This window comes from Lagenorhynchus albirostris, chromosome 4, assembly GCF_949774975.1.
Source record: "Lagenorhynchus albirostris chromosome 4, mLagAlb1.1, whole genome shotgun sequence".
NCBI lineage: Eukaryota > Metazoa > Chordata > Mammalia > Artiodactyla > Delphinidae > Lagenorhynchus > Lagenorhynchus albirostris.
Window position 1 is genome coordinate 115,227,074 of NC_083098.1, and position 18,846 is coordinate 115,245,919.

An 18,846-nucleotide genomic window follows, 5' to 3' on the forward strand; every position below is an offset into this window, starting at 1 on the left:
AGTCTCTGTTCTCCCACTGGAAGATGAACCAGACTAGGGGCAGAGGGCTGTCAAATGACATAAGTTAAAGTTTTATGTTCTGAGACTATTTAGTTTTGTTACCTTCTCAAACAATAAATTTCTTATCTACTAATGCTGAAATTACTTGCTTCATACACCTTACAGATTTGTCTTGAGAATCAAATGAAATGTTTGTGAAAGTATTTTTAAACTTTTTAAACTTCAAAGCACCCTGCAAGTATTTATACTGTAAGTGTTACTGTTAACACTTTAAATGCATTAGTATAGTGTTAATATAAACATTTTTCACCCCTAGTCTTACCATCAACATATGGGTTTCTGGATATAAGCCTTAAGAGGAAAGGTATGATCAGGAAACAAAGAAGGTTAAGATAGAATAAGGAGATTGCTATCTCAAAAAGGTTCTTTTTTGTTTTGTTTTGTTTCACAAAGTCCTGTGATACTTTTAAAAGAGGTTTGAGTCCGTGTCACATACTACATGTGAGTAATAGGCTAAGCTATACCTTGGCTAACCTTTGACAGTCAACTCTGACTTTTGGTTTCATAAGGAACCCAAGAAGCTAATGAAGTAAGCCAAAATCTGGCAAAGTTTCCAAGGTAATGTATCAAGCAAAACACAGAAGCAGCTACTTAAGAATTTACTAAGTTCAAATTTCCTACTTCTTCAAAAACAGGCCTGAATATCAAAAAATCCAAGTGAAAACTGCTAACATCACAGTTTAATACAACACTCACACTACTGGGTTTTTAAAAATAATTTGATAGTATCAAGAAAAATAAGATACTTCCCCTTTACTTAAAGTGAGAATATGGAAGGTAACCACACAAACTTTATAACAAAAGACTATAATTAGTAGCAGGAACTTGTTTAGATACATGGACTTCTTAGGACAACAAAACTTTAAAAACAGTACTTTGTTGTGCTGCCGATTTCTGCTTTATTTCTTTTTACCTCATTTCTATTAATGCAACAAGTACTTACATCTGGAATAAATCCAATTTCATTGAGATGATTGCTTAGCTCTGGATCATGGAATGCAATCATCTGAGAGAATACAGTCAGATACTCTGAAATGACAATAAAGTTTAAGACAATCATTTTTTTTTTACATAGTACTTCAAATAAAGACATTAAATCCACATAAATTAGTTTTATTTACATTTTGAATGAGATTTGGTTTCTCCATGAAGAGAACATACTTTATTAATTTTCTGTTTTGTTACTACTTCAAACATGGCTAATTATTAAATAAACAAAGCTTTTCATTAAAAGCTATGCCACAACTTATTTTCTACCTTCAGAGCTGTCACTTCATTTCCTGAATCACAAATTATTCACATGATGAATGATTTTTTCCTATTAAATTCAACAAAATCATTTTGTCTAGTGATATTAAATCTGTCTTGCATTTATTAATTGTTCAGAAAGTGTAACAGATACTTAAATAAGGAACAACACAGTCACAAATAGAATAATTACACCTCAAATTTGTTTACATATACAGATATATGCATTTGTTCCAGTAAAGGGAAGACCCAGGATAGATCCTAAGGCCCAGGGAACTTCTGGGTTTAATTAACTTTTCTTTAACTTCTTTTTTTCTCCTTCCAATTAGCAATGGTATATTTATAGTACTAATTTACCTAGAAGCCAGAGGTATGCAACATCAACAATCATAAGCATTCAACTTTACGCTGATGAAAGCATATAGTTATTAACTTTAAAAAGCACACTTCATTTTAAACTAGAAAATCATGCCTCAGGCAATTGTCCACAGCTATGCTCCAGTTTATTAAATATCTTTCTTATCTGAGCCTGATAAAAGATAATTACTATGTAGGATTACATGGCTAATTAAGGATCTACTGAAGAAACCTAAACCACCATGAAAACATTTTCCTTGTATCCTGCCAAACACTTATGGTGGGATTTATACATGTGTTATAACTGCATACATACATATATACACACACACATACACATATAAATACACACAAATATATATGTGTATATATATATAAAATACACACATAAATATGTGTATACACTTATTTTGTATATTATTGTATACCATATATGTAAATATAAATTATAAGGCTGGCAAAAGTTTTGGTTGCTCAGGATAAGCTCTGGAATGAGATACAGTATGGTTTGTTACATTCAGAAAAATTTCTTTAAGGGAGAGATATGACAGAACTGATGATATCAGCACTATGTCAAATTTCAAGTTATTTCAAAAATGAATTTAAAAGTTCCTTAGAGCAAATAAAAAAAAACTGAAATGAATATGTCCTTTGATTTATAAACCAACCTGAGAGAATTTAAGAGGAGCTACAGAAAAACAGACTGGTAGTCAAAATAAAACAAAAAATCCCATGGATATTACTGCTGACTCTTTTAAAATATTCATAAAATACTCTAATTGTGATTTATAATAATGAAGATTTGCATCTAGAGCTATAATAACCCCCAAAACAGTATTTTCTAACTGATAGGTGACCTATGTAAGGGTAAATGTTATTCTTAAAAAAAAACCAAGGTATTTATGAAATTTCCTCTTAAACTTCAAGTGAGGTTTAATGTTGTACTTTGGCACACAATCATGTCTTATATAAATTTCTGTTTTACTGAAACTTTATACTTTTTAATTTTTTGCAATGAGATATTAAATGAAAATAGTCTTTTTCCCTTCTAATGCCACCATATTAAAAATTCTTATTCCTCTCCTATAGAATAGGTTTTTAAAAATTTATCATATACTTTTAAATGACAATTCTCAAAGAATTCAGTGTAAGGATTTTATACGACACTATCATATTTCTGTGCAGCTGTTTATAAATAAGATATCTACTCGTTTTCAAAAAATTTTTCATAAAAGAGATACAGAGATGACATTTTATTAAGTCCCACACATGGATATCCTTATTTTTTCCTTTTCGACCAGTCTTTCTGCTTTCATTCTCTTAGCAGGGGTAAGGAGAAGATGAAGGATAATGGGCAACAGATTTAAAGCAAAAGGTGTCCTCTGCTCACAAACCGAAAATGGCATTCTCAATTCCGTAACTATTTGTAATTTTCCATCAGGCTGCTAGTTTATTCTGAAGATGGAACTATAGATAAATATGCAGAGAGTCATAAATCTCTTGTCAACTAAAATGTGCCCAAACTAAATCATTTGGTGACATTAGACTCACAGCACTCAAAAGAAGTCAAAGTTATTTTACTGCAAATGAACCCAAATTAGATTATTTTCCATTATGAAGTTTGCCAGCTATAAAATTTGGCTTACTGTCTAAAGCCACAAGAATAAGCACCAACCTTTATGTCTAAATGGGAAGAGGGGGTTTCAAAAGAAGAGAAAGGAAAGAGAAAGGTAATTTTTAGGGCTATATTTGTGAATCATTTTATGTTTTGCTCACATACCCTGCTCTAGTAAAAAAAAATCTACAAGCAGCTTACTTAATAGATCTTGGAATATTTCTAGTAATGGTAGAACATTTTCTGTCTCAGGAAATATCTCCTTAGTCACATGATGCAAGACATTTTTGAAAATGCTCAATGTATTTCCTACTACCTTTCAATATCCTATCATTAAAGTCATCCATGACAAAGATGTGCATTAAACTGGAAATATGCAATGCACTGTTTTTCCAAATATATAACCCTTAGAGTGAAGTTGCATACTCTCCTTCTCTTTTTGCTACTGTTGGATGAGAAAGGAGATTTATATTATATTCCCATTTGACAACTGGACTTCAGACTTTGATGCCTGTCTTCCTTTCTCCCCCTAAAATACTTATTGAATGTCTATGTGTAGTGGGACCATACATCCTAGTTTACCTGGAAGAGTCCCAGTTGCCAACGGTAGACTCAGTGTCTGGTGCATTTAGTGCCCCTTCAACCCTCAAAAATATCACTAGTTAGTTATATATTCATCCTAGCTATGTGTGGCACTACATTAAATGCTAGGGACATTACAGTGAAGAAGATAGTTCCCTTGCCTTCAAAGGATTTATAAACATATACAAGTAAACAAAAAATTGGAGAAATTTTCCCAATTTTATTTCCCAAGTTTATATGGTACGTCCCTCTATCTTTCCCGTTCTGACTTCTACATCTTCTAATGGTTCAAGTGTAACTATGCCTTGGTTTTATAAACAGTGTAACAATATGCTGAATGTTGCGGTGAAACTCCAGTGGCCGTTTTGGTGAACACACACATAGTACAGTGACTTCAAACAACAGTTTAAATGTTTTATAGGCCAGTTTTCTGGGTTGTTTCTTTCTTAAGTGCAAGATGACATTAAGGTATAGTTGGATTTTCCATGAAGGATTAGTTTCCATCCTTAATAACTAACTGGCTGCCTCTCCTCACCGGCCTGAACCTGCCTTTTCTTCTCTTCAATACCTTAAAGTATGTCTGTCTTGCAAGTTATAACCCTGTTTTCCAATATCACTGAAACTCTAATCAATCTATCCCTTTCAAATCCCTCCATTTTCTTCAATCCAACTGGCACTCTAAGGTTCTGAATCTAAGAGTAATTTTAATAATCATAGATAATCTTAGGGGGACAACCCTGAATTGTTTAATCAGTATATTATTTTTTAAAGTTTCTATGTGTTGGTACTTTATCAACTCGATGGTAAATTTGCTGGGGACAATTTGATAGTGCCAAAAATGATTATGAATATTCATTTCAGCAGAAGTAATTAAATTTATTATCTTCTTAAAAATGTCTGCAGGTAATAAGTTAATAGAACCATGATTAAAAAACAAAACAGAACAGGACATCTTGACTAAATAGATAATTTTTCTCTCTTCTGTAAGAGGCAAAGCATTGAGTCTTATAAGCATATAAATACTCTATTTTATGAAAAATTTTAAAATAAAGAAGTTTAAAGTTCTATTAGAGTATAATTATAAAAACACATTTTGGGACTTCCCTGGTGGCGCAGTGGTTAAGAATCCACCTGCCAATGCAGGGGATATGGGTTCGAGCCCTGGTCCAGGAAGATCCCACATGCCGCGGAGCAACTAAGCCCATGTACCACAACTAGTGAGCCTGCACTCTAGAGCCCGTGAGCCACAACTACTGAGCCCGCATGCCACAACTACTGAAGCCCAAGCGCCTAGAGCCTGTGCTCTGCAACAAGAGAAGCCACCGCAATGAGAAGCCTGCACACCGCATCGAAGAGTAGCCCCTGCTTGCCTCAACTAGAGAAAGCCTGCGGGCAGCAACAAAGACCAACACACCCAAAAACAAATAATAAATAAATTTATAAAAAATAAAAACATATAAAAACACATGTTTTCAAAGAAGATTTAATGTTGCCATTGAATATAGAAACTTTTCATCTCAGTAGAGACAAACGACTAAATGAATACGCAGTATTACAATTAGCTGTTGAATTGATTGGTTTCATATGACACAGGAGTTTTCCAAAACTATGGGAAACAAAGTGTGTATGTGATATTTATGCTAATCAAAATCAATGTTATTTTGAAGTTTAAAGCTTAAAACACCATAAAACACAGGGGGACGGGAGAACAATCAAAGAGGGAAACCAAGAAAATGAAAACTGAGTATTTCTAATTCCAAGCCTAAAATACACATTTTGAAGAATAAATCATTGCTCTTCCATAAACTTTGGCAACCAATAATCACTGTACTGTATCAGCTCATTCTTTAGCTCTCCATCCCTCTTTCTCTGGCTCCATGGACCAGATTTGACTACTGGCTGTTTTATCAATCCATTTTGCACTTTTTTTTACCTCAGTTCTTTTCCTTGTCCTCTGTCTTCAGAATGTCTTTCTCCCTTTCACCAAGCAAATTCCTACTCAAATTTCAAGTTCGTCAATAAGTATTCTGTCTCTTAAGAAACCTTTCCAGACAGGCCGTTCCTTTCCTTTGCCACCAAAAACAAAGTTAAAAAATCAAAATAACCTCACCCCACTTCTTCCTCTGCGCTAATATAGTAACATGTATACTTATTTCCTTGACTTATAATTAGTTATTTTCATATTTATTTCCTATATTTGGCTATGAAATCCCTTGGAAAAAGACTGAATATTAAAGTACATTACTGGTTAATCAATCAAACTAAGTATGAGTCTTTTTGGCCTTTCTGACCAATCTCTCCAAATTTGTGCTGTGTACACTGTGGTTTCTCTTGTATTTCCATATATGAAACAGATACGGTCTTGCCTATTTGTATAATAAGCCTTTTCAAAGTGTATTAAAGAAGTTCATAGTTAAAACAAGTATGAAAACTCCTCTTTTTCAACATATATCTAGTTGAAATATGAAACAATTTGTGGAAGCTATTTGTGTAATGGAAGCTATCTAATATGGCCCTGTAAGAGCTGGCCATCTAGTGAGGCACCATCCAGCCATCTCATAAATAACATAACCAACTCATTTTATAAGTCCTATTTTAACTGTTTTTCTGAGAATTCTCCAAATATCTTCATCTTTCTTAAAGCATAGGAATCTAGCTAAGCACTATGCTTGTAGAGGCCTGACAAATTTGGAAAAAGATTATTTCCAGGCTTTCACATATGAAAGTTCAGTTAAAACTACAGGTTCCAAAGGAAAAAAAAAAAGCTAAGACCATTTTATTTATTGTGATCTATATTAAAGGCAATGATTCCATGAGACAAAAAGGGTACATATATTTTTCCTTTTAAATGTATCTTTTATACATTAGAACTGTGGCTATATATCATATAGCATGCTATTACTCTTTATTTCAAAGTAATTTAAGGTGAGACATAGAAAGTGGATTCTGGTAAGATATGCTTAGGAGTGTTTTGCTCAAATGTTTTATTATAGTCAAAATTATTTGAAAAGCACATTTAATACATTACAGACATTTCACTGTAAGCATGATCCTTGTAAAAGTTATATGGAATATTTTATAATGTGGTATATATTATAAATAAACACTATAAACTGTATTATTGAGAAAAATACAAATAAGCCCTATGGCATTTTTTTAAAAAACCAAACTTGAGTTTAAAATTTTGACTGTTCTTTCTATAAAAATTGAAGAATACATTTAATAAAAAGATAACAGTATTATTTTAAAAATTATCTTGCTAAAAATATCTTTTTTATGTATTATGAGTCTTAAAATTTCTAGTGACATTTCATTGACTCCATACATTTAACCTACAAACTAAAAATACTAACTCTGAATCACAGCAACTGGGAAGAGAATTTGATTTATTCAACTCGTATGGAGAAAATAAAAGTGCTGTTTAATCCCTTTTTTTAATTTTTATTTTTTTAATGCAACAGGTTCTTATTAGTCATCAATTTTACACACATCAATGTATACATGTCAATCCCAATCGCCCAAGTCATCACACCACCACCACCACCACCCCCATGGCTTTCAACCCTTGGTGTCCATACATTTGTTCTCTACATCTGTGTCTCAATTTCTGCCCTGTAAACCGGTTCATCTGTACCATTTTTCCAGGTTCCACATACATGTGTTAATATACGATATTGGCTTTTCTCTTTCTGACTTACTTCACTCTGTGAGACAGTTGCTAGATCCATCCATGTCTCAACAAATGACTCAATTTCGTTCCTTTTAATGGCTGAGTAATATTCCATTGTATATATGTACCACCTCTTCTTTATCCATTCGTCTGTCGATGGGCATTTAGGTTGCTTCCATGACCTGGCTTTGTAAATAGTGCTGCACTGAACGTTGGGGTGCATATGTCTATTTGAATTATGGTTTTCTCTGGGTATATGCCCAGTAGTGGGATTGCTGGATCATATGGTAATTCTATTTTTAGTTTTTTAAGGAACCTCCATGCTGTTCTCCATAGTGGCTGTATCAATTTACATTCCCACCAACAGTGCAAGAGGGTTCCCTTTTCTCCACACCCTCTCCAGCATTCGTTGTTTGTAGATTTTCTGATGATGCCCATTCTAATTGGTGTGAGATGATACCTTGTTGTAGTTTTGATTTGCATTTCTCTAATAATTAGGGATGTTGAGCAGCTTTTCATGTACTTCTTGGCTCTCTGTATGTCTTCTTCACAGAAATGCCTATTTAGGTCTTACCTGCCCATGTTTGGATTGGGCTGTTTATTTCTTTAATATTGAGCTGCATGAGCTGTTTATATATTTTGGAGATTAATCCTTTGTCCACTGATTCGTTGGCAAATATTTTCTCCCATTCTGTGGGTTGTCTTTTCATCTTGTTCATTGGTGTCCTTTGCTGTGCAAAAGCTTTGAAATTTCATTAGGTCCCATTTGTTTATTTTTGTTTTTATTTCCATTACTCTAGGAGGTGGATCAAAAAAGATCTTGCTGTGATTTATGTCAAAGAGTGTTCTTCCTATGTTTTCATGTAAGAGTTTTATAGTGTCCAGGCTTACATCTAGGTCTCAAATCCATTCTGAGTTTACTTTTGTGTATGGTGTTAGGGAGTGTTCTAATTTCATTCTTTTACATGTCGTTGTCCAGTTTTCCCAGCACCACTTATTGAAGAGACTGTCTTTTCTCCATTGTATACCCTTGCCTCCTTTCTCATAGATTAGTTGACCATAGGTGTGTGGGTTTATCTCTGGGCTTTCTATCTTGTTCCATTGATCTATGTTTCTGTTTTTGTGCCAGTACCATATTGTCTTCATTACTGTAGCTTTGTAGTATAGTCTGAAGTCAGGGAGTCTGATTCCGCCAGCTCTGTTTTTTTCCCTCAAGACTGATTTGGCTATTCGGGGTCTTTTGTGTCTCCATACAAATTTTAAGACTTTTTGTTCTAGTTCCGTAAAAAATGCCACTGGTAATTTGATAGGGATTGCATTGAATCTGTAGATTGCTTTGGGTAGTAGAGTCATTTTCACAATATTGATTCTTCCAATCCAAGAACACGGTATATCTCTCCATCTGTTGGTATCATCTTTAATTTCTTTCATCAGTGTCTTATAGTTTGCTGCATACAGTTCTTTTGTCCCCCTAGGTAGGTTTATTCCTAGGTATTTTATTCTTTTTGTTGCAATGGTAAATGGGAGTGTTTCCTTAATTCCTCATTCAGATATTTCATCATTAGTGTATAGGAATGCAAGGGATTTCTGTGCATTAATTTTGTATACTGCAACTTTACCAAATTCATTGATTAGCTCTAGGAGTTTTCTGGTGGCATCTTTAGGATTCTCTATGTATAGTATCATGTCATCTGCAAACAGTGACAGTTTTACTTCTTCTTTTCCAATTTGGATTCCTTTTCTTTCTTTTTCTTCTCTGGTTGCTGTGGCTAGGACTTCCAAAACTATGTTGAATAATAGTGGTGAGAGTGGACATCCTTGTCTTGTTCCTGATCTTAGAGGAAATGCTTTCAGTTTTTCACCATTGGGAATGATGTTTGCTGTGGGTTTGTCACATATGGCCTTTATTATGTTGAGGTAGGGTCCCTCTATGCCCACTTTCTGAAGAGTTTTTATGATAAATCGGTGTTGAATTCTGTCAAAAGCTTTCTCTGCATCTATTGATATGATCATATGGTTTTAATACTTCAATTTGTTAATATGGTGTATCACACTGATTGATTTGTGTATATTGAAGAATCCTTGTATCCCTGGGATAAGTCCCACTTGAGTGTATGATCCTTTTAATGTGCTGTTGGATTCTGTTTGCTAGTATTTTGCTGAGGATTTTTGCACTTATATTCATCAGTGATATTGGTCTCTAACTTTCTTTTCTTTGTAGTATCTTCGTCTGATTTTGGTATCAGGGTGATGGTGGCCTCATAGAATGAGTTTGGGAGTGTTCCTTCCTCTGCAATTTTTTGGAAGACTTTGAGAAGGATGGGTGTTAACTCTTCTCTAAATGTTTGATAGAATTCACCTGTCAAGCCATCTGGTCCTGGACTTTTGTTTGTTGGAAGATTTTCAATCACAGTTTCAATTTCAATACTTGTGATTGGTCTGTTCATATTTCCTATTTCTTCCTGGTTCAGTCTTAGAAGATTATACCTTTCTAAGAATTTGTCCATTTCTTCTAGGTTGTCCATTTTATTGGCATAGAGTTGCTTGTAGTAGTCTCTTAGGATGCGTTGTATTTCTGGGGTGTCTGTTGTAACTTCTCCTTTTTCATTTCTAATTTTATTGATTTGAGTCGTCTCCCTCTTTTTCTTGATGAGTCTGGCTAATGGTTTATCAAGTTATCTTCTCAAAGAAACAGCTTTTAGTTTTATTGATCTTTGGCACTGTTTACCTTGTTTCTATTTCATTTATTTCTGCTCTGATCTGTATGATGTCTTTCCTTCTGCTAACTTTGGGTTTTGTTTGTTCTTCTTTCTCTAGTTCCTTTAGGTGCAAGGTTAGATTATTTGAGATTTTTCTTGTTTCTTGAGGTAGGCTTGCATAGCTATAAACATCCCTCTTAAAACTGCTTTTGCTGCAACCCATAGGTTTTGGATAGTCGTGTTTTCATTGTCATTTGTCTCTAGGTATTTTTTGATTTTCTCTTTGATTTCTTCAGTGATCTCTTGGTTATTTAGTCACGTATTGTTTAGCCTCCATGTGTTTGTGTTTTTTATGTTTTTTTCCCTGTAATTCATTTCTAATCTCATAGTGTTGTGGTCAGAAAAGGTGCTTGGTATGATTTCAATTTTATTAAATTTACTGAGGCTTGATCTGTGACCCAAGATGTGATCTATCCTGGAGAATGTTCTGTGTGCACTTGAGAAGAAAGTGAAATCTGCTGTTTTTGGATGGAATGTCCTATAAATATCAATTAAATCTATGTGGTCAATTGTGTCCTTTAAAGATTGTGTTTCCTTTTTACTTTCTGTCTGCATAATCTGTCCATTGGTGTAAGTGAGGTGTTAAAGTCCCCCACTATTATTGTGTTACTGTCAATTTCCTGTTTTATAGCTGTTAGCATTTGCCTATGTATTGAGGTGCTCCTATGTTGGGTGCATATATATTTATAATTGTTATATCTTCTTCTTGGATTGATCCCTTGATCATTATGTAGTGTCCTTCCTTATGTCTTGTAACAGTCTTCATTTCAAAGTCTATTTTATCTGTTATGAGTAAGGCTACTCCCCCCTTCTTTTGATTTCCTTTTGCATGGAATATCTTTTTCCATCCCTTCACTTTCATCTGTATGTGTCCCTAGGTCTGAAGTGGGTCTCTTGTAGACAGCATATAGATGGGTCTTGTTTTTGTATCCATTCAGTGAGCCTGTGTCTTTTGGTTGGAGCGTTTAATCCATTCATGTTTAAGGTAATTATTGATATGTATGTTCCTATGACCATTTTCTTAACTGTTTTGTTTTTGTTTTTGTAGGTCCTTTTCTTCTCTTGTGTTTCCCACTTAGAGAAGTTTCTTTAGTATTTGTTGTAGAGCTGGTTTGGTGGTGCTGAATTCTCTTAGCTTTTGCTTGTCTGTAAAGCTTTTGATTTCTCCATCAAAGCTGAATGAGATCCTTGCAGGGTAGAGTAATCTGGTTGTAGGTTCTTCCCTTTCATCACTTTTAAGTATATCATGCCACTCCCTTCTGGCTGGTAGAGTTTCTGCTGAGAAATCAGCTGTTAACCTTATGGGAGTTCACTTGTATGTTATTTGTCATTTTTCCCTTGCTGCTTTCAATAATTTTTCTTTTGTTTTAATTTTTGCTAATTTGATTACTATGTGTCTCGTTATGTTTCTGTTTGGGTTTATCCTGTATGGGACTCTCTGTGCTTCCTGGACTTGGGTGGCTATTTCCTTTCCCATGTTAGGGAATTTTTTGACTCTAATCGCTTCAAATATTTTCTCGGGTCCTTTCTCTCTCTCTTTTCCTTCTGGGACCCCTATAATGCGAATGCTGTTGCGTTTAATGTTGTTCCAGAGGTCTCTTAGGCTGTCTTCATTTCTTTTCATTCTTTTTTCTTCATTCTATTCTGCAGCAGTGAATTCCACCATTCTGTCTTCCAGGTAACTTATCCGCTCTTCTGCCTCAGTTATTCTGCTATTGATTCCTTGTAGTGTAGTTTTCATTTCAGTTATTGTATTGCTCATCTCTGTTCATTTGTTCTTTAATTCTTCTAGGTTTTTGTTAAACATTTCTTGCATCTTCTCAATCTTTGCCTCCATTCTTTTTCCAATGTCCTGGATCATCTTCACTATCATTATTCTGAATTCTTCTTCTGGAAGGTTGCCTATCTCCACTTCATTTAGTTGTTTTTCTGGGGTTTTATCTTGTTCCTTCATCTGGTACATAGCCCTCTGCCTTTTCATCTTGTCTATCTTTCTATGAATGTGGTTTCTGTTCCACAGGCTGCAGGATTGTATTTCTTCTTGCTTCTGCTATCTGCCCTCTGGTGGATGAGGCTAAGAGGCTTGTGTAAGTTTCCTGATGGGAGGGACTGGTGGTGGGTAGAGTTGACTGCTGCTCTGGTGGGCAGAGCTCAGCAAAACTTTAATCTGCTTAACTGTTGATGGGTGGGGCTGGGTTCCCTCCCAGTTGGTTGTTTGGCCTGAGGCAACCCAACCCTGGAGCCTACCTGGGCTCTTTGGTGGGGCTAATGACAGACTCTGGGAGGGCTCACGCCAAGAAGTACTTCCCAGAACTTCTGCTGCCAGTGTCCTTGTCCCCAAGGTTAGCCACAGGCACACCCCACCTCTGCATGAGACCCTCCAACACTAGCAGGTAGGCCTGGCTCTGTCTCCCCTGGGGTCACCGTTCATTCCCCTGGGTCCCAATGCACACACTACTTTGTGTGTGCCCTCCAAGAGTGGAGTCTCTGTTTCCCCCAGTCCTGTCCAAGTCCTGCAATCAAATCCCACTAGCCTTCGAAGTCTGATTCTCTAGGAATTCCTCCTCCCGTTGCCAGACCCCCAGGTTGGGAAGCCTGACGTGGGGTTCCAAACCTTCACTCCAGTGGGTGGACTTTTGTAGTATAAGTGTTCTCCAGTCTGTGAGTCACTCACCCAGCAGTTATGGGATTTGATTTTACTGTGACTGCGCGCCCCCCTACCGTCTCATTGTGGCTTCTCCTTTGTCTTTGGATGTGGGGTATCCTTTTTGGTGAGTTCCAGTGTCTTCCTGTTGATGACTGCCCAGCAGCTAGTTGTGATTCTGGTGTTCTCACAAGAGGGAGTGAGAGCATGTCCTTCTACTCCGCCATCTTGGTTCCTCTCCTCATGTTAGCTTTAAAAATAACAGCATTATACTGCTGTCTTATGTTTAACTGAGGATAAAGGAATCACCTTTTGTGTTGCACAAATACTAACCTGACTATTTTCTACGTTTAATTTTGTCAGTTTGTCTTTGGTGACTGTTTGACATATTTTGCAATGAATAGCCCCTGAAATCTCCTGGTATCATCCAAGGTATTATTAAATCTGCTCCTTTTGGTATTATGGAATCTTAGAGTACACTGTCAACTCTATAATAAACATTACTGATAAAGGATAGTAAGAAATCTATGAATAAGTATGGAACATATCCTTATTAAGATACAAGGTATACATTTACAGAACACCAATTCATAAATTCTTGGAAGATGATATTACATGACTCTTGAAGTTGGATGCCTTTACTAAATTAACCTACAAGCAAAAGGTAAGTTCTTCCTATAAAATATACTTGTTCTTAATTATAAGAAATCAAAACAAAAAGTTGTTGCCCTCTAAAAAAAACATTCTTAAGTTAATCCCAACTATATATAAGTCCACATCCTAGGAATGTACAGGGACTTGGATATATCCATTTTAGGCCAAATCATTTCAATATACAAATACAAATCAATACAAATTACATTTCAAAACTAACATAGAGACAATGGATCGTTACTTCAGTTTCTAGCACCCATCTATGTGGCAGACACAGAGAACCGTGAATGATCACATGCCTCGATGTGTTTGTAAACACAAACACTAAGTTTTTAAAAAGAATTTTAATATTTTTCTCTATATACTAATGTAAATGATGATGGAAAAATTGTATGTGTTGCGCTATTTATCCATATTCTTTTCCTCTTATTTTCAGTCTCTTTATCTTTTTAATTTACATTTCCCTTTCTGCTTCCTTTCTAATTATTTTTTTCATTATATTGACCTCTGGTATTCTAGTTTTATACTCATTTCTAACTAAGTAAAAATATTGCTAATTGAGACCCCACTTACTCAGAATTTTTGATAAATCAGACACAGCTTGTAGTTTTCCTGCTTTATTCAAATTGAGTGAATTATATGAAACCATAATGACACAGGTATAAATAAACAGCATCAGCTTTAAGTTGTTTAAAGTTTAATAGAATTAATAGGATATACATATAAGGAAAAAAGTCTAAATGAAGGGGGTGTTGGATAAGTTTCATAAAAATGGTAAATGGGGAGACTGCAACCAACTTTGTAGTCTGTTCCAAAAGAAATACAAAACTATAAGAAAATTCCCTGTCCTTAAAACATTAAAATCTTCTTGAAAATATAAGACATAAAATGATATATAATACCATGACAATAATTACATTATCAAAAAATTGTAATAATGATAATAAAAATAGTAATAGTAGTAAAAATAATATAGTAATAATTATTGTTATTGAAATGAATGTTTTTATGTGCTAGGTATTTACATATCTTATAATGCTTAACCTTTACAACAATTTTTATTTCAGATATGAGGAACATTATACCTAGACAACTTAAGTTATTTAAGACTCACAATAAGTAATGAAACTTAAATTTGAAACAGTTTGTCTGATTCACAAATGTTTATTATTAAACTTCTGTTACATTACTTTCAAAAATGAGCTCAAAAACTTATATAAAAGTTTGAATGTGGCTGAAGTAGTCCTGAAAGAATTCACAGATGGGTTATGCTACGTCTTGAACTCTGAAGGAGGAGGTGTCTTTTAGGAAAGAAAAGAAAGTGGGAGGATATTTTGGGTGATCGAGCATGAATAAGATGAATGAGAAGTGTTTTTAATATTCTATTTACTTACACAATTAAACACTGCTTAAACTTTTTACTGATTCATGATAGGCTTGCTCCATGGTGAAGCTTTTTGTGGGCAATGTTAATAGTGAGAGAAACAAACAGCTGGACTTTTATTTTCTTAAACTGGCATGACTGAATTTGAACCAAACTGAGATTAGATATTAAACAGTCATTAGCAAAATACCATAATTCTTTGTGGACTTGGAGAAGAGACTAAACTTAATGATCTTTTCACGTGTTTTAGTGACACACTGTAACCATATATATATATATTTTTTTCTGTACACGGGCCTCTCACTGTTGTGGCCTCTCCCGTTGTGGAGCACAGGCTCTGGGCGCGCAGGGCCAGCGGCCATGGCTCACGGGCCCAGCCGTTCCGCGGCATGTGGGATCTTCCCGGACCGGAGCATGACCCCGCGTCCCCCGCATTGGCAGGCGGACTCTCAACCACTGTGCACCAAGGAAGCCCTGTCACCATATTTTATTGGGTCAAAATCATAAATTTAACTGACTATTGGTCACTTTTGACATAAGTGCTTTCCCTATAAAAAGGCAAAGAAACACATTTTCTTACCTTGTATTACATGCGAGTTGTCTTTCAAGAAGAAGTTATACAGGTATTTAGGGATAAAAGCAGACATACAGGCATAAGCCAAGGCTAAGAAAGAGTAAGGCAAATATAACAAATTAGTTAATGAGGTAAAAGATCAGCAGTCATTCACTCACTCAGCGCACATTCCTTGAATCTATTTTTAAACAAGAGTTATGTTAATAATTGATGGAAGCACAAAATTTAAGGGGAAAAACCCTGTACCATTTAAAACAGAAAATGTTTTGGACAACAGAAGATAACCACCTTACAAACTTTTCAGTTTCAAACTACTGCAGCAGCAAAAAAAAAACAAAAACCCAAAACAAACAAAAAACCCAAAAAACAAAAATAAACAACAAACAAAAAAGCAAACTACCGCAGCAATCATTATCCTACAAGAATAAAAACCTTATCAGAACTTTATGCATTTTTAAAATCTCTAAACATAATCATTATTAATGAGCTATATAAACCTCAAGATCGCTAATTTTTGTTGATGCAAAGAGCCTGAGAACTTTGGATTTAGAAACACTAGCAATAAATTGTTCTTTCAAACACAGATCCTTTACTATTTTTGAATCAGTATGTGTGATAATGAGCTATGCTTAACTAAACACAACAAAACCTAGTCTAAAGACTAATATCAGAGAACAGGCATTTAAAAATGTAGTCAAATAGTAAAATTTTAGTTCTCTGGGATTATGCTATTGCTACTCAAATTCCCAAAATCTATGAAAATTCTGATATGAAATAGAATTTGAAGAAATGGAGATTCTGAGATTGAGGCTTCTAAGGATTTATGCTATATATGGTAACACTCTCTATATGTGATATCATTAGAGATATTCGCAATAAATATTCAAATATTTATTGAAAAACCTACTATAAAAGGCATCATATGAGGGAACAGAAAACAAAACAAAAAAAACCCTTGTCATTTAAAAAAGCTGCTAAACAAAAAAAGGGTTACTATATTAGTATATAAATAACTATAATACAAAACATACAGAAGATATTTCTGGAAATACAAAGTGCTATATGGATTCAAGAGGGTAAGAAAAGTCTTCATTAAGGAGGTGGTGGCTTAAAAAATAAAAGGAGGTACTGGTTGAAATAAAAGTCTCTGGAGGATAGAGTATCAATATTGTTTTCTTTACAAATTGTTCAGAAAGTATATATAGACTAAAACTAATCTCTAAAAAAGTCAGAATTTTCTCCAAAGTTTCATAAAAATAGTCACCAAAGTAGATGAATGCATTTAGAATAATCTATCAGGTTCTCCCTAAATCTCTAGTCACAGCTGAAACTCTCCAGTAATAAACCAATCCTTCACATCCTCTAAAATGAGTCTAATAGATTATTTCACAGAAATGTACAATATCTACTAGGAAGAGAGCAAGAACCTTACAATGAAATAAAAAACTTTCACGTTTGATTAAAATATTTTAAAATAATATGCACAATAATTATTTAAATGATAAATAGGCTTACCTTCATTATTGAAATTTAAATAGAGAAATGGAGCACAAAGTGAGTCAAGACCTGATGGAGAGAGGTTGGGGAAAGAATTCAAATAAACTTAATCCAAGAGAACTGTAGATATATACCTTATTGAGTTCTCTGCATTACTTCTATATAGATTAAGCATTGTACGTTATTACCCATTCAGAAATATATTACGTCATGGGTTATTGTGAGGAATAACTGATGGTGACTGGCATATAGTAAATGTCCAAAATAAACCAACCATTATTATTATCAAGGTTATTATGAGTTGAAGAGAGAAATATAGTAATAGAAAAATGTAAAAATGATAGAAGGCTTGCATATAGTACCTGACTGTGTGATCTTGTCAATCACTTAACTCCAGACAGGTTTCCTTATCTAGGAGATGAAAATTTTTCTTACATGTTTCTCTGGGATGATGAAAAAAAATTCTTTAAAAAATTGTAGGGCTTCCCTGGGCGCAGTGGTTGAGAGTTCACCTGCCGAGGCAGGGGACGCGGGTTCGTGCCCCAGTCCGGGAAGATTCCACATGCTGCGGAGCGGCTGGGCCCGTGAGCCATGGCCGCTGAGCCTGTGCATCTGGAGCCTGTGCTCCGCAATGGGAGAGGCCACAACAGTGACAGGCCCGCGTACCACAAAAAAAAAAATTGTGAAGTAAAATACAAATACATGACATATTTCTTTTATTAATAATAATGCTATTCATACACTGTCATGTTAAAAGAATGTATATAAATTTATCTGTAACTGTCAGAACTCTAAAATGAACAGAGCTAGGAAAAATAATAGCTTCATTTTCAGGTTTGGCCAGAAATAGACACAGAATTGAAATATAAGCACTATTATAACAAATTCAAAAATAAGACTATGTGGAATGGATTTCTCATTCATGAATTTATCAATGACCACAAAAACAGTAATGAGGAAAGCTACAAATCAAGGATATGGAGCATTAAAGATATTTTTTAAAAAAGAGAGAAAAAAATGAGAAGTTCAGGGTGATATCCTATTCCGCAATTCCCAGTAACCCTGATAAGCATAAGTTGTAGATCATTAAATGCCAAGAATGTAAACTTGCCCCAAATTATTTATGGTACAAAATTATTTTGTTATTTGCATAAGTATTGAAAAAGTGTATTCACAAAGATTACAATAGCACAAAATATTCTTTATACTTTCCTAATCAACATGACAGCAAGTTGTCTCATTAAATGTCTTGCATTTAAATGATATTCATTAGACATTTAGACAAAGTTAAAAAAAAAGTTCTCATGTAAACCTCTCAAAAAATAGAGCATAGCTTTAGTATTGACTTTTCTCAAAGCCAAGGATATTTTGATATTTTGTTTTCATTTTAAAAATTGTCAGTCATGCAACATGTTCCTAACACTTCAAAAAGTGTCTTAGTAATAGGGAAAAACAGTTACCTTGCCAATATACAAGATCAGGATGAGACACAACCCAGGCTTTTAATACACGCCTAAATTTTGCATGACCTTCTGGTGATGACAGCAGTTCATCATACTGATGACAACGAGGAATATCCACTTCAATCTGTAAAACAGCCAAACAATAAGGTAAAACTATAATGGACTGATTGCCAATAAATCCCAAGATAAGGAAAAGGAGAAATTGTATTATGAAATTCTGAATAGGCAACCTCCATAATTGTGGTGTCTGAAGTTTTTGAATTTTATACTAATCCACTGGAAACACCAAAAAGTTGTAAGTATACTTAAACAAGGAAAGCAGACTACTTCTTTTAAAAA

The 18,846-nt window shown here is 34.5% G+C and overlaps 1 protein-coding gene across 2 annotated transcripts in view; it reads right to left on the reverse strand.

Annotated features, from left to right (window-relative positions):
* TBCK (TBC1 domain containing kinase) overlaps positions 1-18,846 on the reverse strand; it is a 226,971-nt gene that overhangs the window by 129,350 nt on the left and 78,775 nt on the right. For both annotated transcript variants that reach the window (XM_060148557.1, XM_060148556.1), the window contains exons 17-20: positions 18,505-18,631; positions 17,063-17,113; positions 15,554-15,637; positions 1,004-1,089 (exon numbers count right to left, since the gene is read on the reverse strand). In XM_060148557.1, coding sequence (XP_060004540.1) covers positions 1,004-1,089; positions 15,554-15,637; positions 17,063-17,113; positions 18,505-18,631 — 348 coding nt within the window. The remainder of the gene's footprint in view (positions 1-1,003; positions 1,090-15,553; positions 15,638-17,062; positions 17,114-18,504; positions 18,632-18,846) is intronic.